Source organism: Rhinolophus ferrumequinum, chromosome 28, assembly GCF_004115265.2.
Source record: "Rhinolophus ferrumequinum isolate MPI-CBG mRhiFer1 chromosome 28, mRhiFer1_v1.p, whole genome shotgun sequence".
In the NCBI taxonomy this organism is placed as follows: domain Eukaryota; kingdom Metazoa; phylum Chordata; class Mammalia; order Chiroptera; family Rhinolophidae; genus Rhinolophus; species Rhinolophus ferrumequinum.
The window spans coordinates 11666378-11690715 of NC_046311.1; the positions used below are offsets into that span (position 1 = coordinate 11666378).

Consider the following 24338-nt stretch of genomic DNA (forward strand, 5'->3'; position numbering starts at 1 on the left):
TTATGTAGGTAGACCTGTGATTCTAATGAATCCAAAAGTATTTTGCCATTTAAATTTGTGTTTTAAATATCTCGTCTCAGGGTAGTGGAGATGAATGATGAAAGGTACATTTTTTTCTGGGCATCTTTGTCACAGAATCCTTTTGGATAGTCCACGTAATTGGGACATCTTGCTATTATTGTTACTGCTATGTGATACTTGATAAAAAGAGCCGGTATAAAAGATTTAAAATACAGAATAAAAGCTTCCTTCCTGCATCTTCCATGCTTCATTCGTTTTAGTTCTTTTGATGATTACCTTGACAATGCTAAATAGTATGTTCACATCTTTGTTTTTTAGTGCATCAACTTTAAGTATCTCTGTGTGTTTCAATTCAGACAAATTGTATCTCTCTGTCTTCAGGGCCAATAACATTTTCTTTTCAGTTTCCAATCTGTTATGAATCCCACCCGGTGAAGTTTTTCACTCTATTGGTTATATTTTTGATCTGTCGAAACTCTATTTCATTCTTTACACCTTACCATTTTCTCTCACAATGTTCGTCTTTACCTTTAAATGCCTGAATATAGTTATCATAGCTGCTTTTGTGTCATCGTTTGCGAATTCCATCATCTCTGCCATAGTGGGTCTGTTTGTATATACTTGTTTTTATCCTGGTTATTGGTCCCATTTTCCTGATTCTTGGCATATCTAATACTTTTTGATTGGATGCTGGACCTTATAATTTTACATTCTTGAGTGTCTAGACTTTGTTGTCTTTCTTTTTGTTGTGCTTCGTTCTAGCATGTGGGTATTTGCTATTTAGTGTGATCTTTTCATGGCTTGACTTTCCACTTTGTTAGGACAGGTCTAGAGAGAGTAGCCTCTACTCTAGGGGTGGTTTATACCTATTACTAAGGCACGGCCTTTCTAGGACCTCTCTTGGATGCCCCAATGATCATCAAGGGCTTGGTACACCTGCTGCTCAGAACTTTCTAGCCCTGTATGAGCTCCAAGGATCATTTAACTGAGAGACTTTCAGTTGCCTTTTGCCTACATTTTGGAATTCAGCTAAGATCAAACAATCCCTTATTCAAACTTTTGGAGTATTTTTTGGTTGCAATCTCTCCTCCAGATCTGTACCCCACAACTTCCCTAGACTCTGATATGTGTCTCCATTACTCAGTCAGACTTCAATTCCTGCTCTGCAGTCCACAGTCTGCCTCCAGGCAGAAAGCTGGGGAGACTGTGTGGCTCGCCTCACTTGTTTCCTTTCTTTCGGGGAACGTAGTCCTGGTTGGTGGTGTCAGGATTTGAAAATAATCGTTTTATACACAGGGTGCCAAAAAAATGTGTACACGTTTTAAGAAAGGAAAACTATTAAAATTGTAATGCTCAATATATACCGATAACAAAAGAAGAATACAAGTCACGTTTGACTTCTGCAATGACAAGAGGTGCTCAAAGTGGTTCCCAGCAGCGTCAGACACTTCTGATTACGGTGAACTACTGCTTGAGCAACGTTGACCAATGTGTCCATTTGTATACATTTTTTTGGCACCCCCAGTGTATTCCATCCAGTTTTCTTGTTGCTTTTAATCGCAATCGGGTAAATCTGGTCCCCGTTACGGCAAGAAGTGAAAGTCCTGTTCCTTTAAGTTTTAAGGAAAATTTAACCTTTTTATTTTGGAACAATTTTACATTTACAGAAAAGTTGTAAAGGTAGTACATAGAGTTCCAATCTACCTCTTAACCAGTTTCTCCCATCGTTAACATCTTCCAGTTCCACGTTACATTTGTCAAAACTAAGAAATTGACATTGGCATATTACTGTTAATATCTATATTTTTTATAAAAACCCCTGCCAAACCGTTTTCCTAAGTGGTGGTACTATCTTGCGTCCCCACCGTCAATGAACGGGAACACCTGCAATATGTGAGTAGAGCAACATGACGGAAACTAGTTACACTGAAACACCAACATTTCAACTACTCTAGAATTACAAACCTGAAGTAAAAAGAACTGACTTAAAATTGCTCAGCTTATGATTACAAGTGACTTGTGAGGACAGTGATACTATGACAACAATAACAGCATTCTTTGAACTCTGTTCTGACAGCTCTGCGTTTGTCGACCCACTTAATGCTCCCAATGTCCCCATGTTATAGTTGGTGCTTTTACCATCTGCTTCTATAGATTAGGAAAGTGAGAGGCTCAGAATTGTCCCCTTGGCCACATGGCTGTTAAGGTGCCGGCAGTCTGGGTCCAGGGGCTGTTCTCTGATGCTCTCTATAACAGTAGTGATTCTTAATCGGCTGTGCATCGGAAAAACTCGAGTTGTGACGATGTTTCACTTGGTGCAGGATGGTGTTGGGCACTGGTATTTTGAAGACCACTTGGTTCTAATCTGCAGGCAGGTTGGGGACATTCTGTCCTACTGTCAACTGCATCTTCATTATCATGTAGATACATCTAATATGTTAAAATATACTTTTTGATCTCAGTCATAATACTTTAGTTCACATTTCGATATGGACATTTGAAGGTCCTTTTTTATAGGTAGAACTTGAGACAAATATTTTGTGGAATTTAAAAAATCAGTTTGCTCTTTAATTTGGTGTCTAGGCATTCTGGCTTTTGTGTAACATGCAAATGTGTGTGTGTGTGTGTTTGCACATGTGTGTGCACACTTATTTATGTTGTTAAAAAATTTCAGCTGACTAAATTTGAAGCTCACATTGGCTTTATTCAAAAATTCATGCATCAGGCGGCATCCTGATGCTAGATAAATATAATCTAGCATATATTTAGAAAGGACTCTGAAGAGCTGTAGAAAAGGAAAGGCTTTTAAAGGCAGAAAGAGGATGGGACAAGGAGGTATTTAGCAAAGAATGGATTATTTCAGGCAATGTCACTGTCCCCTCGGGTTGGCAGGGGCCTGTCAGGCAGATGACCTCACTAGTGCTGACCGGGAAATTCCAGACTGACTGGTTAAGATTATATTCCTGGGAGAGGCTGGAATTGCACTTCTGTTAGACCCTGAGTCTCGGTTTGGGCTTGGTGACATGGGCTTAGCACAGGTAAATCCATTTGGGGCCTGTTTCTTTTTTAACATTTAGTGTTTTGGCACAGAGTCACCTGATAAAATAGTTATTGCTTCCCAAAATTAATGTTTAAAGAGTATTGATTTTAAAATGTGGACTCATTTCATATACACAAAGCAAGGAATAAAATATGTCAGGGAATGGTGTAATTGTTGAAATTGTGTTAGATTGATTTAATCCAACATAGAATAATCTTAAATCCGTTAATTTTCTGTCTTTCTTATTCTTTGTCGTTGACATTTTTAACATATGGTTTTAAACTTAAACATGTAGAAGAAAATTTCAAAATTCTATTTAAAAATACACTATGAAGATTGATTTATGAGGGATAATAAGTGAAATGATAGGTTTGAAAATAGTTTATCAAAATCTGGTTTCTTGTCTCAAAAGCAATGACATAAATTTATTTTTGGAAATTATTACTCTATGATCTCCAGTGGTTACTATTGGTTTGCTCTGAATGGTTGGTTGCTTCTCATTTCATAAAATTTCCACCAGAGTGTGCTAAAGATACTTCAGTGGGAAAGTGTTATTAATATTTGCTTAGGCTTGCCTGGACTTGTCAGCCCTGCTGAGTTTTTTTTTTTTTTTTCTAAGAAAAGAATTTGATTCTTGTTCATGAAATTCCTTTTGCTGTGAAATAAATAAATCCTGTACCTTGACAGTTGAGTATTTATACAGAGACTGTAAATGATGAGTATTTAATCTCTCCAGAATTTTTGGTTCTCAGTAAGCATGCCAGATGGAAATATCTTTGGTTTGATTATTTTCTGAAGTTATCCTTCAGAAACTAAAAGTTGCATTTTCCTTTACACAGTAGGTGTTGACTTTTCTTTACGCAATAACTGTACTTCTGAAAACCTGAATAATTTAAAAAGAAGAAACTAGTAATTTGTTTTATGCGGTTGAAAAAATACCAAATACCTCATAATTTTTCTATTGTGCATTCTTTAATTTTAAAATAGTAACTCAATCAGTGAATAGTTTTAATATTTGCAATTCCAGCATAAAAATATTAATTTCAAAGTATTATCAGTTATCTATGATGACCATATATTTTGTGTTACGTACTTAGGGTAGGGTGTGAAAGTTTGGTCCCTTTATATTTGATACATTTCTAAGTGAGCATTTTACAAACTGATTATGTAGCAAAAGTATTGGCGGCTAAGAGCTTTTTTTTGTCCTGTCTTTTCCCCCAGGTACCTACACTCAAATAACATAGTTGTGGTTCCGGAAGGTAAGCGCACTTGCAGTTTTTAGTTAGGGGACACGATAGTTTAAGCTTTCCTTTATATAGTAGAATATATACTCTCTTTAAACCTATTTTGTTTGGTGTATTAGTGAATTTTAATTATAAGTATCTTTATTTGTTTCAAAGCTTTTTTCCTGTACTTCGTAAGTCTAGTTAAGAATTATAAGTAAATAAATCCAAAATGGTTATAATGATTAGGTAAATTATTATTATATATATTGTTGTTGGGTAAATAATAGAATAAGTTCTAAATTCAGTAAAACCAGTTAAGAATTTTGGTTAGATTAAAAAAGACCTTATATGTTGTTTCATGAATTATTTATTTATTCAAGCAATATTTTGCAATGTTTTAAAATTTTTATTTATGTTCTATTTTAAGTTATATTTTATATCAGTTTAGAAGTCTTATCACTTCCATAAAATTTGGTTCAGTCTATGTTTTTATTTTATGAGCCACTGAGATGGTGATATTAAGTATTGAAATATTTTAACTTGGAGTCCTGGCATTAAAGATGTTGCATAACATTTTGATTTTGCCTTTACCCTTCTTTTCTCTTTAAAGCCATTGGGTCCCTTGTAAAACTCCAGTGTTTGGATCTTAGTGACAATGCCTTAGAAATTGTTTGCCCAGAAATTGGTCGTCTGCGAGCTTTACGTCATCTTCGATTAGCTAATAACCAACTGCAATTCCTACCTCCAGGTAATCTTGATATGTAGCACACAATAGTTTCTTGTCTATCACAAATCTGTTTTTATTCATATTTCTCACTGTATGTCTAGGCAGTGGACTTTGGATATATTTGTAAATATTCGATTGTCCATTTGTTTAAAGATGAAACTAAGAAATGTAGGGGAAATGTGACAAAGAATCTTTTCCCTGATGCAAACATGAGAGAGAGGCATGTATGTTGTTTGTTTGTTTGTTTGTTTTTAAACTTTTATTTATTTTTTTTAAGTCTAAGGACCCATCAGCTCTGGGTCAAGTAGTTGTTTCAGTCTAGCTGTGGAGGGTGCAGCTCATAGTGGCCCATGTGGGGATCGAACCAGCAACCTTGTTGTTAAGAGCACAGCGCTCTAACCAACTGAGCTAACCAGCCGCCCCCGAAATTTATATTTTGGAGCTGCATTTACTACAACTGGGCATTGCTTTTCAGATCACTGCCCTGGTGAATTATTTGTATAGAAAAGCTACTTCAATTATGAAGTTCAGTTTTGAATTTCACCTCAGAGGATTTAGATGAACTGTGTATGATGTAATCATTTTAGTATCCAAACAACAGATACATACAGTGTTTTCTCTCGTTCTCTGGTGAGATAATTGGTGTGCATTAACTCTGATTTAATAAGAAATCATACTAGAATTTGGTAGCAGACTTTAAGTTTGGTCCTAGGGTTAATTGTCAGTTCTTCCTCCTGAACATGCTTATGGGTTACCTGAGGACAACCTGCATTCTCCTGGGCTACCATTAAACGCTCTGCCTTTCTTAAGGGGGCATCCTGAGACTTTCTTTTGTGAACTCACACATTTGCAAATTCCACTGTCATATGTCATTTCCCAAATTTAAAAAAAAGAAGTATGATTTAAAAATTTAAAAAACCCTTGTGTTTCAGATAGTACATGAAAGTTACTTTGCATTCAAGCATGAGCAGAGAAAAATACAGATGTCACATTGGCTGGGATTATTTCTATTTAATAACTCTTTCAGGAACATCAGCCAGACTTTTAGTGTATCCACGTGAAATGCGTGACAACCAAAATTGCAAATTACTACCCGACCTGGAACTTCCTGGTCACAGGAGAATATTCAAAGCTATTCATGTTAAGTCCAAGAATGAAAGAGTCTATAATATTTCTTTATGATTTAAAAAATACTTTCTCCAAAGTTTTTCAAGTACAGAAATTTCTTGATGAACAAATAGTTACTGATTAATTTTTATACTTTATGTGCTGATCCACATATATATGTTCAAAATCATTTATAAAAATGGTACCAATATAGCAGTGACTGTTTAAAAATAATTTTTAAACTTGATATGTCTTACTTTTTCCAACTGTTAATATGAAAATTTCCTGTACGGTGTAGGAATATCTTTATTTTAGAGTTTATTGTACGTAATTAGGCTCAATGGTGTTATATCATTCTAGATTTATCAAGTTTATATATCCAGATATTCAGGAAATTGGATTCTCTTTTGGAGATTACCTAGAAAGTATATTATTAAAATAATACTTTAAATTTTCATATATGAAACTCATAAAGACATATTGTAGAATCAAAATACATGGATATAATACTGCATTTATAAGCCTTTTTTATATATGTTTAAGTAACACATGGGAAATACAATTCTCTGTTAAACCATTGTTCTTTGTATTCTGTTCCTCTCTTTTCCTGTAATGTAAGAACATTTTGTGGTTGAATGTGGCCATTTCCTTCCATTATATACTCTCAGAGTTTAACTATGTACGACTAATATCGTTGACTGCTTCCTAATAACCAGTGAAGTGTGTAGGTTTCCTGACTACTTTCATATAGTTTTTTATTTATATCTCACCTGTTGCACTCTAGAGTTGAGGTATTTACTTCCAATTTTATTTCTCTAGCATAAGCTTGTCTGTATTTGATTTTTCTTGTTTTGAGCAAAATTATTTGCAGTAATAGCCATGTATTTTGAATGGAAACTTTTGATCGAGCCATTGTGTAGGTTTTTTTCTTTCTAGGCCATCACAAATAGAAACAGACTAGGTCTTACTAATTATTTGATTCACTTTAGACAACTCTTTATGAGGTAATTTCACATGTCATGATTTGGATGGGTGAGGGGCTGGGTACATCTCAAATGTTTGGGCACATGGTATAGAAAAGGATTTTAACTGGTAAAAACAATGTTGTGTCCACTTGATGACAGTAGATACCAGTGGATATCAGATTGATTGTCCCTTCTATCTAGACCATGCCATTACGTATAGACTTCTTACGTGTCATATTATCCGAGAGACTTAACATTTTACCATGTGTATTTGTTGTGGTTGAAAAACCTTTGAGTGTTTTTTAAATACATATTCAGTATTTAAAATTTGAAAAATTTTGAAGCCATATTTAAGAAATTTGAAACATTAGGAATATCTGGGTGGCTATCGAGAGTTTTAAAGGAGGATCTAAGAATGGATTGTGGGGGTTTCATGAACACGGTCAATTGTGTGCAGTTTGGTGTTTCTCCATAGTAAAGAAGGTCCAATGTTTTCCTCAGTGTCTCAAACAAATCTCTGACTCATACATGATTGATTCTATTGTGTTGTTTACCAATATCCGTTCTCTGGGAATGTCCCTTTCCCCCATTCTATTGGATTGCAGAGTACTGCCATTTTTCTACCATGTGACATTTCTTTTTCTCCACGTTTACATGGTCCTGGCACAGGTACCTGACCCAAGCAGGACCAGTTTTTTGTTTGTTCGTTTGTTTTTCCTGGGAACTTTGGAAGAGGCTGGTGGGGGAGAAAAAGAGAGCAGAGGAGGCAGAAAAAAAACCCCAGTCTTTCTTCTCTGGGATACTGCACCGTACTATGTGATGTTGTGAGGTACTAGAAGGAGCCATGTGGGCTGGGAAACAGCAAGAAAGATGCAGCAGACACGCAGGGAGAAGATGGAGACAGAGACGTCCTCAGTCTTCTTTACTATCCTATCACTGGTTCTGTTCTTAAGGCTTACACGGCTGTGCTGAAGCTGGCTCTAGTTGGCTTCTAGAAATTGCCACCAACAGACTTCCACGTAACATGGCTGCCCAAAGGCTGAAAACAGCCTGTCTGGGGTGTAGGATTAATTGTATATTGAACTCTCCTGTTTCCTTACCTCAACTGCTTTGACATTGCAGAAGCTTTGATGAATAGTAGGAAGTCCAGGGCTGGCATGATCAGGAGTCTGTCTGTGAAGTGGTTCGTTCTGTCACCTGTTGTTGTTTTTTTCTGTTTCCTTTTTTACAATACACTTTGCCCTCTTCTTTCTATTGGATGTCTTTTTCTTTTCCTGAGTGCACGTAGTTTTTTAGGAGGTGCAGAGAACACTGGTGTGGAGTGTTGATGGGATGTAGGAATGTAAACACAGCCTATGAAGAGTATGTTCGTGAGCCAGCGTAGGGAAGGAAAAATTTCTCCTCTGCCCTCTTAGGGTCTCCAGGTGGGCCTGAGACAATTAACGTACGACAGATGAACAGGAGAAAAGTATCCAAGTTTTACTTAGCAATTTATATGTGTGCACCAGAACCTTCAGAAGAAAAACGAAGACCCAAAGAAGCAGTTAGAGCCCAGTGCTTATATGCTAGATTGGACAAAGAGTAGTCAATTGTGAAAGTGTGGCAAGACAGAGGGGTTTGGGCTAGGGCACTTCATTGTGGAAAAGTGAATAAAGGTCAGTTTAACAAGGTTTGTGTGTACGGATTTCCCTCGGCCTTGACTCCCGGTCTCTGGTGATAAGAATGTCTTCCTATCCCTGCTACAGGGAGTGTGCCTCTCGCAGGGACATTTTATCTCCTGTTTTCAGGAAGAAAAAGGAAGGTCAGAGTGCCCTTCTTGTCTGCTGTTTTCCAGTGCCTTTAACTCAAAATAATCAGTGTGCCAGAGTGGCATATTTGGGGATTACATGCTCTGACCTCCTATCCCAACCATTGTGGAATGGGCGGCGAGAGCTTAATCTTGTCTAAAACACATCCTTCAGACTCATCCCGCTCCAGCGCCGAGAGAGCGAAAGCATTTCAACATCTACTCCCCAAAATTGTTGGTTGAGAGTCGCTGGGGTTGGAGATGGGTTTTAATTGCCTGGTGCTTCTCGCGGCTGCACATGCGCACATGTGGACACAGCAGCTGGCTTCTGTCGTTTCACAGGCCCCAGGCACAGGGATAGAGACGCTGGCAGCGGGGCGGGCATTGGCCAGGGAACACTGACGTGGCACGTGGGCGCTGCAACCAGCTCCTGCGGACACGCTCCAGGGACTGAAGACAAGTGTTTGGAACGCCTGTTTTACAAATCTTCCTGATTTGGTCCATAGAGTCCAGCGTGAAAGATGAGGCCAGTTAAATAGTTTGGGTCTAACTTCACTCCAAGATGAATAAATAATCATCACTCTCCTCCCACACAAATCTTCCAGCTAAAATTATCGACGTTATGGTGTATGGTGTAAGAACATGGAAACTCATAAGACTGGTTTCTCTCTTTTAAATTAAATGGATTGGGGTAACCTTGGTTAATAACATTATGTAAGTAAAGGCTTTCCCAGACAAATGAAAGCTGAGGGAAAGTTTCCAATACAAGACCTGGATTAATGAGAAATGTTGAAAGGAGTCCTTCTACCTGAAACAAAAAGATGAAAGGATGCACAACTGTGACTAAGATGGCAAACAGAGGACAGAAGCAGAAAATTGCAACTCTATTTCAGAATACGTATTAAACGCTTAATTATAACATAAAGATTACAGGGGGAAAAGCATTTTTAATAAAAAGACTATAGCTTTTGCAATTTTCAAACAAATACGCAGCGTAAAAAGTGATAATTGTGGCCAGCCCGATAGCTCAAGCAGTTAGAGCTCCATGCTCCTAACTCCGAAGGCTGCCGGTTCGATTCCCACATGGGCCAGTGGGCTCTCAACCACAAGGTTGCCAGTTCAATTCCTCCCGTCCCTCAAAGGATGGTGGGCTCCGCCCCCTGCAACTAGTAATGGCAACTGGACCTGGAGCTGAGCTGCGCCCTCCACAACTATGAAAGGACAACAACTTGATTTGGAATAAAGTCCTGGAAGTACACACTGTTCCCCAATAAAGTCCTGTTCCCCTTCCCCAATAAAATCTTTTTTTAAAAAAAAAAGTGGTAATTGTGACGACAAAAATATAAAATGGGATAAAATGGGGGGGGGGAAGGACTAAACCTGCACAGGTTGAATGGAGATAAAATGCAGTCAGAAGAGAAAGGACTTTTTATTGTATATGGACTGGTCTCTCTTTAACCCTCGTCTGTAGCAGAATCTTTGTCCTATTTCAATCATGGGTGGTAGCCGCTGGGAATCTCTTCTCTTTTAAAATGGAATTGTCACTTTTTGGAGTTGATCTAGGTTTCTCGGTGTCCTCAGTCTCTGACAAGTTTTAAAAACTATAATTCTGTAGTTTATCCAGCTTCTTTTAGGAGTTAAGGTGTGAGTGATAATCTCTTTTGATTTTGTATTTCCTACTTGGAATTCAGTTCTCCTCCTCCCCCACTGGCTACCACAATTTGTTTTTGTTCCTCTGTACCTCCTTTCTGCCTTCTTCCGGATTACTTTGAATACGTTTTAGTGTTCTATTTTATTCCTCTATTGGTTTTTCTTTCGGGTTAACTTGTTATAGTTTACTTAGGATATTGTACCACTTACTATATATTATAAGAAACTTCCATTAGTATACTTCCATTTATCCTTCTTCCGTTGTGTATTTTTGTCATATATTTTATTTCTCTAGTTCTTATATACTCTAACGTGTTTATTTTGCAACGGTCATTTGTCTTTACAGGAAATCAAGATAATCAAAAAAAGATGTTCTTTGTATCTACCCATACGTATTGACCATTTCCTGTGCTCTTCACTTTTTCCCCGTAGATCTGGTTTCTATCTGGTATCATTTCTCTTCAGCCTGAAGTACTTCCCTTTAGTATTTCTTGTGGTGCAGGTCTATGGGCAAGGAACTATCTCAGTTTTTCGTGATGCAAAAATGTCTTTATCTTTGAACAATGTTTTCTCTGGATTGACAGGATTATTTTTTAGCATTTGAAAAAAAAGCACCTTCCATTGTCTTCTGACCCAATTGTTTCTGATGAGAAGTCAGTTGTAATTTATGTCATTGGTACCCTGTACATAATCTTTTTCTATGGCTGCGTTAAAATTTTTCTTTTTATCTTTGGTGTGAATCAGTTTGTTTATGATATGCCACAATGTAAGATTTTAAAAATATTTTTTCTGCTTGAGGTTTTCTTGATTCCCAAATTGGGATATTTTCTGTCATTATTTCTTTAAATATTTTGTTGCCCCATTTTCTCTTCCCAGAACTCCAGTTACACACATTAGATCATTTGATACTGTTCCACGGGTTACTGAGGCTTTTTTTAAAAAAAATGTCTTTTCCCCGCCTGATCTAAAGGTTGCATGATACCTGTTGATCTGCTGTCTACTCCATGGACTTCTTCTGTGCTGTCCACTGTGCTATTTTTTAAGCCCTTCTTCACTCTTTCACAGCCGTTCCCTGTTTAGTATCCTCCTGTCCTACCTTTTCCAGCCACTTCCACCCCCTAAATCTGATCTCTGGCTCTTCTACCCTCTGAGACTGTTGAACTCTGCTTGGGCCCCACCTCCCTGTCCTGTGGAAGAAAGCCAGGTCCAATGCAGGGCTCACCTCTTCTGTTTCCCTTATTTCAAGGATCAAAATCCCGTGTTTCCTCTCCATAGCTTGGAAACTGTTGTCTAATGTATTTTTGACTAGTTTAATCGTTGTATTTCGGTGGGAGGCAAGTCTGGTATCCCTGAGCGTATCATGCCTGGGAATGGAAGTCCTGTTATGTGTTCTTTGATTTCTCATCCGATCACTTACCTGCATGCCTATATATCAGTCATATACCACTTCAACATTTACAGATTGCCTCCTGCCACTTCCGGTACCAGAACTATGACATTATTTGTTACAGAACAAAGTTAAACTCATTTTCTTCCAAAGGCTTTTTCTAACTCGATTTAAGTAAAATTATGTGATCTATTATGAAGAAAAGTATTGTACTCTTACAGATAAAAGATTGTTGGGGAAAGGTTTTCATCGACTCAGAGCTACTTGCCAAACGTTTTGTAACTCACCCTTGGTAAAGACCACCAAGAACAGTAGGTATTGGAAGAGTCACAAAAAGCAGCTAATCTTTGAGTCGGGAGAAGCTGGATGCTTGTTTTGCTTTACTATAAACTGTGAACTCCCACGAGAGAAGGTTTTGGTAACAAACAAAATGTAACCAGGAGTCAGAAAAGATGTTGCTTACATCTGGCATATAAATCAGCCTATTTATTTTTCAAAATGCTTTTATCCTTGAAAAATTGTTTTGCATACCAAAAAAGGAAGGATTTTTTAGCCCAAATGAACCACATGAAAGCAGTCTGTCTTGGACTTCAACGGAGAAAGGCATGCACAAACACAGAAATACGTATATATAATGAGCTTGAATTGTTCCTAAAACTCAGGCTTCAAGTATGGTTACGTTTATTATTTCTTACAATGTATTTTTCTTCTAGTTGAGCCTCTGTTGCTGTATTGAAATGAAATTTAGTATCTGGTCTTCCATCTGTCCCACTGCCACCTAAATTGTTCTGAAATCTGTGTGCTCACTGGCCTCATGTGGAGTCAGGAGGAGCAGGTGAGCCTGCTTCCTGCAGGGGACAAGGAAGGAAACGGAGTTCCGTCTCTGGGCCTCTCCCCCCCGGCCCCCACCCCCGCGTCATTTCCCCCCCTTTTTGCTTATTACCCACTTTGTAGATACTGTATCACTAGACTCTGATGCGTAATAGCACAGGCGGAAACGCTTCTTCAGAGGCTCTGAGCCCGCTCCTGTAGGTACGAGACTGGTCCCAGGTACCCCACTTTTGCATTCCCTGGGTTGCGGTTTCTAGGAACACTAGGTCAGCCCTGGTGTCTTTTGGGCCTGCCTCCTGCGTGATCAACCCAGAGAGTCAAGCATCCATCTTTCTGAATCCTCAAAACACAAAGGGTCCTCCCTGTACTTCTTGTCCCCAGATCATCAAGGCTTTTCATCCCGTAGTACCCTAGTTGGGCAGATACCTCGGTCATTTAGGGAGAATTTACCCTGCTAGGGAAGACTCCGCTTTTCACTGATTCTACATCAATGCTGGTAAAAGAGCTCGCTAGCACTTGCATCACTAAAAAGGAATCTAAATAATTAATCTCTGTCAGATCACCCCTCGGATGTCCCCAGACTATATATGTATGTGTATATGAAGCAGTGTATATGAATAGACTTTTCTCTGTTTTGTGGGCTTATCTACGTGACCTGGGCACTACTGTTTCATCTGCTTACCAAAAATTATTCACTGGTTCAAAGTGTCATGCAGTGTGTCAGAGGAAGTGGGGATGGTGAAGGGGAACAAAATCTAGACTCGACTTCAGAGGAGCTTATCATATTTTATTGTCTAGTGTTTTAAACTGTGTACTTCCAAGGGAGAGACTAGACAGTGAGGCTGGAGAACGAAGTATTCGGTGTGTTAGTTGTCCATCGTCTTGGTTCAGTGCTGAGTGATTAAGATACCCAATGTGACAACTAATGGATAGAGAGAGAAAATGTAGCGATCCGCCTAACCTCAGCTGGCTGGATGACCGCTGAACACTTGAATACATTGTCTCGCAAAGTCCTAAACTCATATTCACAACCTGCTCTTTCAGTATCTCTCATTAGAGCATAGTACTTCATTAGAACATAGTACTTAGGAAAGTAACTTTATACTGTAGTTAAATGTATATTAGTAACTTTATAGTAACATATATACAGAGGGTGCCCCAAAAATGTGTACACATTTTAAGAAAGGAATACTGTATTAAAATTATAATACTCAATATATACTGATAACAAAAGATGAATGAATACAAGTCACGTTTGATTTCTGCAGTTACAAGAAGTGCTCAAAGTGGTTCCCATCAGCGTCCAGATACTTCTGATGACGGCTGAAGTATCAAGCGAACTACTACTTGAGCAACGCTGACCGAAGGGTCCACTTGTATACAGCATGTTTTTTGGCACCCCAAGTATTTTTATTCATATTTTTATGTAACATTACCTTGGTGTATACCAGATTAGCCAAAACACATAGATTTCTCAGAAGGAATACCTTTACTGTTGATACTATCATGTATTGTAAAATCTGGTTACCCATCGAACTAAAACTTTGAAATTTTTTTTTAAAATTTGAAATTTTATTACAAACTTTTCCACGCTTTGAAAATTGGGCAAAAACCATAGAATAAAAATGACCGTTCAAATTCTTCTAAAAGAAGAAAAGTTCTGTTTTCTGGGCCATGTATCATTCTCAGTGTCAAGTAAATACAGAAAATACTACTCTTTAGGAAAGGTGTGAAGGGAAATAGTGGGAAACTTGCCGAATGTCTAAAAAACAAAAGCTCATTTGTGATGATCCCTTTAAAAAAAGTCACAAGGAGAAAAGTTAGTCCTTCAGCCTTGGAAAGTCTCTCCTATCAGTCATACTCCTGACGAAGGCATGGACGGTTCCTTCGTGAAAAGATTTAAAAGCAGCTAACCTAACAGCGGCAATCCGATATGAAATCTAAAAGGGAATACTTCCGAATTCACTCCGCACGCGGTCTGCTTCTCTTCCCTTTCTGTGTACAGTTAATTTTCTACACCATGGTTTTGACAAGCTTGGTACTATGTGGGAACCATGAAAACAGTGCTGAGGTCAGTTGAAGAGAAGTTAAGACGTCACGCGTGATGGGAGGGACCAGGCTGATGTATAAGTGGTGTGGGAGGAGGACGTGATTTGGATTTGGATGCTTCCTATTATTTTATCTGAAATGTATCCATCTCATAGTCTGTCACACATCCCGCGTCCAGGACCCTCGTTCTGAATTGCAGATTTGGTATGCTATTTCCCCAGTTAAAATCCTTCATGTAAATAATTTACCAAAAATGCATGACTGGGTTCATAATCATTTGTTGATTATGAATACCAGGAATTAGGAGTATTAAAAGAAGCTGATGACTTATAACTGTTCTTAATCTTTTAGAGTGAATTTTCTTGAGAACTTAATATATTTTCCTAGGCACAACCTGTTAATGAGACTTCAGAGATTTAATTGTTATTTTTGGATCTAAATCAACTTGCAGCGCTTTAGAGGTGTTGTTTTGTGACATGATCAGAAAATGATGTTTCATGTCAAATTATATAGTTGTGAAGAAAAATGAGCTGGCAGAATATAGGTTATGTGCTGAAATAAGTATTTCTTAAAAAGTAATGCCTTCAATATGTAATACATTTATTTTTTTTCCTCTGTTACTTGAGCATGCTTGTTGCTTACTTCATCTGTAAATTATGTTTTAATTTGTTAAAGGTTTTAATTTAAATCAGATTGTCTATTCTGCAAGTAATTTTGAAGTTAATGACTGTTTTAGTGAATGAAAAGCTTTATGATTTGCCAAGGGTTGATGTAATAGAAGTAATTAAACAAAATTTAGTTTGATATGGATTGTTACCAAACTCCCCTCTAAGCCCCCATATGCCACTGACATCATAGTTCTTTGTTTAATACTTCTTACTATTCCTTTTTAAAAAATTAACATTTAGGTAATCAATGTGATATGTAAACCTTCATATCCTATTATGTCATGCCTTTTAGCAGCAGAAACTAAATTTTCAAGGTTGTCATTCTGTGCCTGTCATAAAATCAAACACATTAAAATGAGCACAGTTTGGACTTCAGTGGTAGAGGGAATATCAGAACCCATCAAATTAAAACCACACTGGATAAGGAAATGGAGACATAGGGATCAAGTGACATGCATTTTATAGGCTTTTGCTTTATTATTGAAAGTTCACAGTTCTTAAAACTCCATGGAATTCTAAGTGTGGGAAATAGCTTTACCTCTTGAAGAGCAAAAGTTTTAAATTTTGATGAAACCCAGTTTGTCAGTTTTTTTATCTCATGGATTGTGCTGTGATGTCAGCCAAACCTATGGCCCCCCCAATTTTTCTCTTATGTTTTCTTACACAAGTTTTATATAAACTTAGCTATTGCATGTTCTGTCTGTATTCCATTTCAAGTGAATGATTGTGTGTGGTGTGAAGTAAGGGAGGGGATATTTTTAGATATGGGGTATTCAGTTGTTCCAGTACAACCTGTTGAGAAGACTATCCTTTCTTTGTTGAATTACCTTGATACCTTTGTCGAAAATCAGTTGACCGACCATAAACATATGGGTTTAATTTCTAATGTTCTGCTCCATCAGTCGTCATGTCTGTCATTATGGGAAAACTGCACTGGCTTGATCACTGTAGCTTTGTAAGAAGTTTTGAAGTGAGGCTGTGTAAGTCCTCCAACTTTTTTTTTTTTTCAAATTTTTTTTGAAATAATCAAATTTCATTGATTTTTCTATTAATATAATTTTTAAATTCCAGTGAATAAATACATTTTATCCATATGAAAAATAGAGATTTTGTAGCAGAGTATTCATTGAATTTTTAAATTCTTTCATGGAACTAAAGTAAAATATATATACTACTTTGAAATTTATCAATATTTAACAAAATATTTATAAGAAAAATATCATTCAGATATTGCTAGAACTAAAATTCTCCCAATACCTCTCAGATTCGAGCTTTAGCTTTTGATAAGTATTGGGGTATGTTTAAAATACTTTAAGGAATGTTAAGTAGCAACTTCTGTCTTAAGCCTTTTGGACATGCTAATTAAGAACAAGTAAAATTTGCAAAGTGGAAAATTATGGATTTTTCCTTCAATATGTTTATGTCATTTTAAAATTACTTTGAAAATAAACACATTGACTTTGTTCTCTTGAAACTCTTCTTTGTGTTTCTCCAGTCAGGTCTCTTTGAATGGTCTACTTCTAGTTTCTCTCAACAGTGCTCTGTATAAAGTATGTTAGTAAATCTTGGTGAAATTTGCAATGGGTAACTTCCCATTTCTTCCTCACTGCTTAGAAAAAGATGGCAGTATTTTAGTATCAGTCATTGAAGCATTAAGCCTTAATAGTAGGAGTTAGTTAATTTTGAATATGATTGAGCCTATTCAGAGGACCACTTTTGTTAAATGTTCGTATTTCTCCCTTTGTCTTCATTTAATTATTCCTTTCTATTGTTCCTTATTAGGCTAAATTACTTTGGGATTTCTAATTAAAAATTAAATATCTTAGAATGATCTTGCTTTTAAGGAGCCATGCAGACTACTGCTGTTGACCCTGACACTGCCTGCTTTGGTTTCCTAATTTAGTAACAGAAATAAAACTATGCACTACTGGGCAGGTTTGGTATGCTGGCGCGAAGCCAGGAAGCATGGGTTTCTTAAGTAAATGGACCGCTGGGGCTTTGCGGAAAACACAGATTACGTTACAGGAGCTTTGCACTTCGCAAATCCCTAACCGGTTAAAGGAACTCGGCTAACCCACTGCCACCTAAATAAAAGTCAGTTTTGTTCAAACGCACATTCACACTAAATGATGGATGGTTTCCTTTCCCAAAGTTACCTTTCATTTTTGTGTCTTCAATTTCATATTTTTGTAAACTTTTGAAAAGCACTTTCTGTTTTAGTGGATGAATAATGCATCAAAATTAGTTAACTCTATTCCATTATTTTATTCATTTGTAATACCTTTCAAAATAGCATGATATAAAAGAGTTGATGGGGCGGCCAGATGGCTCAGTTGGTTAGAGCGTGAGCTCTGAACAACAGGGTTAACGGTTCGATTCCCACGTGGGCCAGTGAGCTGCGCCCTCCACAACTAGATTGAAGGACAATGACTCGGAGCTGATGGGCTCCGGAGAAACACACTGATCCCTAATATCCCCCCTGCCAAAAAAAAAAAAAAAAGAGTTGATAATATACATATGTAATGTGCTTCTGTGTGAGGAAATGAAAGCAAGCTCTGACAGAGAAGATAAATTAAAAACAAAACAAAACAAAAAAGCGCCGGGTTTTCCAGCGCTGCCTCTGGCACCTGCTTTCCTGGGCACCATGGGTTCCTGCTGTAGCTCTCACACTGTGGTTATTCTTACTGTACCATGTTCTGCAGCACTCACTGTACTCTGGGTGGCTTTGCAGTGGCTGCTCTCTTGAACGTTTGAACACTCGCTGCTTTCTTGTCTGCTGACACTTTTGCTCTTGTTGGCGCTTCTTGTCGGCCATATCCGTGGTCTCAAGGTCCATTGGTTCTGAATTTGGAGAATTCAGGATTAGCCCACACCCTTTCTCCTTCAAATCTTTCTGTATTTCTCCTACTCTCTGCCTTTCATTGTCAGATGAGGGCCAGCCGTCCACCCTGATGATCTTCGAACAATTAATTCTACTTCTAGGGATAATGTTGGTGGGTATGGACGAGACTGCAATGGGGATGCTGGAAATTACACTAATGTAGGATTAATCACAATATGGAACCAAATGGATTTGATACAAACATAAGTAGTCAGATTACTTCGACGTTAGGCTTGATAAGCTTTCCCATTGTATAAATGCCACCCAAAAGCATAAGTGTGAAAGAATACTACATATCATAAATTTCTTGACCAAAAGTGGTCAGAAGGTTACTAATCTGTAACAATAGTCACTTTTTTTAATCATCTGTTCCTCAACTAGTGCTAGCTTCCGGTTTCCTCCCTCTTGACTCCCGTTCTTATCTCATTCTTCTGTCTCCCAGTTGATTCCAAGGCTCTTAAAATAAATCCACATGCCCTGGAGCCTGGCTTGTAGTTCCTCTGCCACTGGCCTTTCCTTTGCTTTCCTGAGGGAGAGGGCACTGTTTTAACAAGGTTTTGGCTGACTAAGAGATGGGCAGAGGGGAGGTGTCTGTTGTCAGATTCAAAGTGGCATCTACTGGTTACTCTGTAATGCGGAACAGTAGGGAAGATGTAGTTTTGCTCTCTTAGTAAATTTAATTGTTTAAGTGTACTGTATTCATATTATTGTTATTGCTAGTATTAATAATAATTTTAAAATAATACTATCTTAATAGTTACTTTTAAAAGTTGTAAATTTTGCTCCTTCTACAGACGGAGCAAAGAGATTATTATGATTGTTAGTACATTTATTAAGTATTTAAACTAGTCTCAATAAATGTAAAAGAACTTGATCCCTTCCTGTTGATTTGAGTGACCATGTGGTGTCCTTGTCTTTCAGCCCTACAAACTTGCCTTAATATTTTTTATAGGGCAGGTCTACTAGAAACTGATTTTCTCATTTCTCGTTCTTCTTTATTTTGACTTTATTTTTGATAGTTTTGTTGGATATAAAATGTTTTCAAATGTATTTTTTTTTTCTTTCAGCATTTTAAATATGTCATTTCAGTGTCTTCTGACTTTTACGGTTTCAGACAAGAAGTCAGCTTTGGTTGTATTGTTCCCTATGTATGAGTCATTTTTCTCCTGCAGCTTTCAAGATTCTGTTTTTATTTCTTTCAGCAAAATTTGACTATGATATGTCTAGGTATGGATTTCTTTGTGTTTTTCCTACTTGAAATTCATTAAACTTCTTGGATCTGTAGATCAATGTTTTTCATCCGATATGGGCTCTTCAGCCATTGTCTTTTTACATATTTTTTCTGCTACTTTCTTTCCTTTCCTTTTGGATCTCCCATTATATGTATGATGGTATCCCACAGGTCTCTGAGTTTCTGTTCATTTTCACTTGTTTTTTTTCCTTCAAAGTTGACCATTTCTATTGATATATCTTTTAGTTTACTGTTTCTTTCCTCTCTCCTCACAAATCAGTTCCCGAGACTACCTAGTGAGTTTTTCATTTCAATTATTGTATTTTCCACTTTAGAATTGTTCCTTGGCTCTTCGTACGGCTTGTATTTTTTAATTTAGATTCTTTATTGCTTGAGTCATTGTCGTCATATTTTTCTTTAATTTTTGACATAGTTTCCTTTGCTTCTTTAAGCACATTTATGACATCTGCTTTGAAATCTGTGCCAAGTTCAACATCTGGACCCATTCAGAGTTAGTTTCTGTTGACTTCTTTTTTCTTTTTTCTTCTTGGTGATGGGTCATACTTTGCTGTTTCTTTGCATGTCTTGTATTGTTGTTGTTGTTGTTGTTGTTGTTAAAAATTGGAAAATTTAGGTAATATATTGTGGCAACTTCAGATTTTGATTTCTTTTTCTGAGCATTGTTTTATTTATTTAATTTTTGTTCCTTTCTAGGCTTTAAATTGCAGAATCTTTTCACCCTGTGGTGTGTTGCCTCTGATGGCTCTGTTTAGATTTTAGTCTTACTTATTTTTTAACCTGGCTTGCAAGGGTGGCCATTGTATCTGTGTAGCTTAGGGATAGCCATCGATTTGAAAAGAGATTTTGCTCAAATACTTCAAGCCCATAAAGCTTCTGTAAAGCTTCTGTCTTCTGCTGATTGAAATGTATTTGGATTGTGGAGTGCATGCAGAGGCAGTCAGTTATCACATCTGCTTTGGCTTTGACTTTGTGTGAACTCTTGTGTCTTCCCTGCACATACTTATAGTTTCTCAATTGTCTAAGGATTTGTAGAGAGCATATCTAGCACTTAATTTGCTCTCTCATTTCCAGAATCTCCCCATTAAATTTATGGCCGTTCAACCACTCATTCCAACTGGCTCTGCAATCCCAGGCTAGCAAAGCAGATGTGATGTTGTATATTTTCCTCATTATTTTCCTACATGGTGTGTCCCTTTTAGCTTACAGAGCTTTGAGATTTTGTCCCATGTCTCAGATCAGATCAAAGCTGTGCTCTTATAATCAACCATGCTTTGGTAAACTAACATTTCTTTACTTTTTTTTTTTTAATTGGGGAATATTGGGGAACAGTGTGGTTTTCCAGGGCCCATCAGCTCCAAGTCAAGTCGTTGTCCTTCAATCTAGTTGTGGAGGGTGCAGCTCAGCTCCAACTCCAGTCACCATTTTCAAAAATCTTTAGTTTCAGAGGGCGCAGCCCACCATCCCACGCGGGAATTAAACCAGCAACCTTGCTGTTGAGAGCTCGCGCTCTAACCAACTGAGCCATCTGACTGCCCCTAAACTAACATTCTTGAGATTGAACTTGGTGGTATGATGGGAGAGGAGCTACTCCAGGCAAAAAAAAAAAAAAAAAAAAAAAAAAGGCTGCAGACTCCCACTACTCTGGAGTGAAGCTTTACCAGGTTTTCAAGAATAAACACTCCTGACTTACTGTCTGCTTTAGTTGATTTCAACAGCCCTGAAACACTTGTTTTTTTACAGTGTTATCCAGTGTTCTTATGTTTGTTTTTAGTGGAGAGACTTCCCTGAGCTCTTCATCCCACCCGAGGCCCCCACTCTTTTGAAACATTCTCAAGCCATTTATTTAATTAGCTATTTTAAATGTTGAAGGAGCTCATGGAGCTTCAGAATCCCTATCTTAATCACGAATTTTATGACGCCTTTCCATCTTTTGTTCTCTGGCACTTCAGTTCTAAAGTTATTAGACAAGGTCCTTTGTCTGCAGTTATTGAGAAAAACACTGCAAACAGGCTTTCTAGTGTTCTTTCAGTATCTTGACATGCTGTCTCTTAGGTATGTAAACTTCTTTTAAGGGTGTGCAAGTCTTCTTGGTCCCTTTTCCTAATCTGGGCTTTAAGTTCCTGTCTAGGATGTTTGAACATTATTCTCCTTAGTAGAGAAGGTGGAAGCCTTTTATTTGTCATTTGTTAGCTAATTATTCTTGCCTCAAGCACAGTATGAGAAATGTTTTTGTTATCCTTACCATCTCTCTGAAGTGCGGCTCATTCAGGACAAGGGAGTTTCCTTGATTCTTGCAGATGTATGTCTAAAACTATAATCAAAGACAAATATAAATGGCAGAAAGCAATAAGATGCATATATAACCTAAGATCTTGGATTTTATTTATTTAGGGCGCTATTTAACATCAATTTTTATTCCCCTTTACTCCAAAGGAATAAAATAAAAGTCACCAAATGTTGTTTATAGATTTGCAATTCTTCAGAGGATGGGAGAAAATGAGATTGTATCGTAAGATGGATTTTAACAAGTAAGCGTGCAATTCATGTAATAATTCCCAGAAGAGCACAGCATCATTTCAGAGTTGACGATTTGTTTAAAATACAAAACCTAATTGAGTTGTTGAGGACAACAGCAGATCAATAAACAATAATATCTAGACAACAGAAAAGTAAATTCCTCCTTTTCTTGTTTTAGGTGCTACAGTAGGAAATGGAACTGTTGGTGAATCACCACTGACTAGGTTTCCTGAATGGCTAATTGTTTTTTAATATGCTAATGTGTATTATGATAAGCAGTACGGCACACCTACCGTTTTTTCCTAAACTTATTTGGAAAACTTATTTGCCTTAACGGAAACATGGCTCCAAACTGGTATTTCTGTGAACGTGGTTGGAGTAAACACTGCTGTATGTCAGTGGTACCACAAGTATTGTTGCAAACATTTGTTGTCAATCAAATTCATGTAAAAATTAAATGTGGCTTTTTTTTAAAGTTGCTTTTTGGGGCGTTGTTTTGCCATAATTTCTTATTTTTTACTCTATTGCCAGTTCCAATAATCAGATGAGTCGAGCATACAATAAATTAATTTGATAAAGTTTCATATTCTTGGAAACTTTGTGTACAACAAACTCATTTCTAAAAGAAGGACAGTGTATAGGGCACAAGTCATCTGTTCATATTGAACTGTTCGGTATTCTTTATTCTTGCAAGTTTTTATTGTTCTTTTTGTTTCATTGTTCTGTCTCTTCCTCTCATTGAGGGTCAAATGCCCCTCAAGCTTTGTTAATGCAGTATAGAAGAAAAGATTTACAGAGCGCAATAAAAGTTTTCAAACTCCGATGTATATTGACCTACTTGCAACAAAGCAGTGGTACTACTTTGTAGTATTTTTCCAAAGGTTGGGGAATAAATAGAAATCTGAAGAAATATATTTTTATGTGTTCTCTTTAGAAGCACCATACAATTTTTCTGTAATGCTTATATTCAACAGAAACTGTGTGAACTTTGATTTTTTTCATTTTATAATGACAGAATTTGTAAGACCCTCAGCAATATAGATTTGCATAGCAGCACTGTACATAAATATTTGTTAAATTTTTGTTTGCTGTTGCATTGTATTTCAGTGAACTGAAATGTCATTAGAAAACTCAAATTCTTAGAATTTTAATCACAGATTTCTCTGATTGTTCTTAGGCAAAATAAATACAACTAATTTTAAAAAATGTAACAGGTGTTTAGAATTCTTACATCTCTTACTGTAAGGAATCCCAAAGTGTGTGATGAAGTACCATATTAGCATGTGATTAATTTTGTATTAATATAAAAGTAATACATGAGCATAGAAATAAATATTTAGACAGTATAGGAAAGTTTAAAAATGAAACATGAACATCTTTGTATGTCCCCATTTCATTCCTGTCCTTGATATTAATCACTGTTGGGTACGTTTTATTTTCATGCTGTTTATGGTTTGCTCCATAACTCTAAACAATAGCAAGTATTAAACCTAGAGACTTGTTGCTTTTGCATTAAAGATTGGCAACCGATATGTCCAAACCCAACATTCTCTAATGTAAAATTTCTCATGTTAATAGTGATAATAGTTGCTTCTAAAGGGTACATATTTAGAAATCAGTTATATTTTGAATTTAATGTAGAATTCTTTTAATTGATGGAGAATTTTTTTTTAAACTAGGGTTCATGTGTTGGGTATGACTTATTTTTCCAATGGTTTCTAAGTGTTTCATCAGTGGAGGTCATTCTTTTAATCAACTACTTTGTCTCTTTCAATATAGTTACTTTTTCTTATGGGAATTTCAAAGAAATGAACTAGAGTAGATCAATGTGAAATGTATGTACACTAAAAATGTTCTCTTTACAAATTTTCCCTGTGTTGAGTTTAGAAAGTGAGATGAAAGCAATCATCATAATGATGCCTTGTGTTTTTTTCCAGCTAGTGATATATGGATTGCTCGTAGTTATTCTCTGCAAAGTAGTAAAATAAAGAAATAAATTTTTATTCTAGACTATGCTGCTGTGATGTTTCTTGAGGTGGTGATTATACTAGTTTTATACCAACAAAGGACACCACCCAGTGGTTTCATTCAGGTCAAAGCCGCAAACTCCATTGTGTTCCCTCAGTGAAGAGGAATAAAGCCTACCTGGAAGACACCTGCAAAATGGACAACCACTAAAGTATAGCGGAAAATGAAAACCTGTGTATGTGGTCTCCATGACTCTTGCAGAA

At 37.0% G+C, this 24338-nt stretch overlaps 1 protein-coding gene across 3 annotated transcripts in view; it reads left to right on the plus strand.

Moving 5' to 3' along the window:
- Positions 1-24338, plus strand: part of LRRC28 (leucine rich repeat containing 28) — a 77512-nt gene that overhangs the window by 14845 nt on the left and 38329 nt on the right. For all 3 annotated transcript variants that reach the window (XM_033100230.1, XM_033100233.1, XM_033100231.1), the window contains exons 4-5: positions 4283-4320; positions 4898-5035. In XM_033100230.1, the coding sequence (XP_032956121.1) occupies positions 4283-4320; positions 4898-5035 (176 nt within the window). The remainder of the gene's footprint in view (positions 1-4282; positions 4321-4897; positions 5036-24338) is intronic.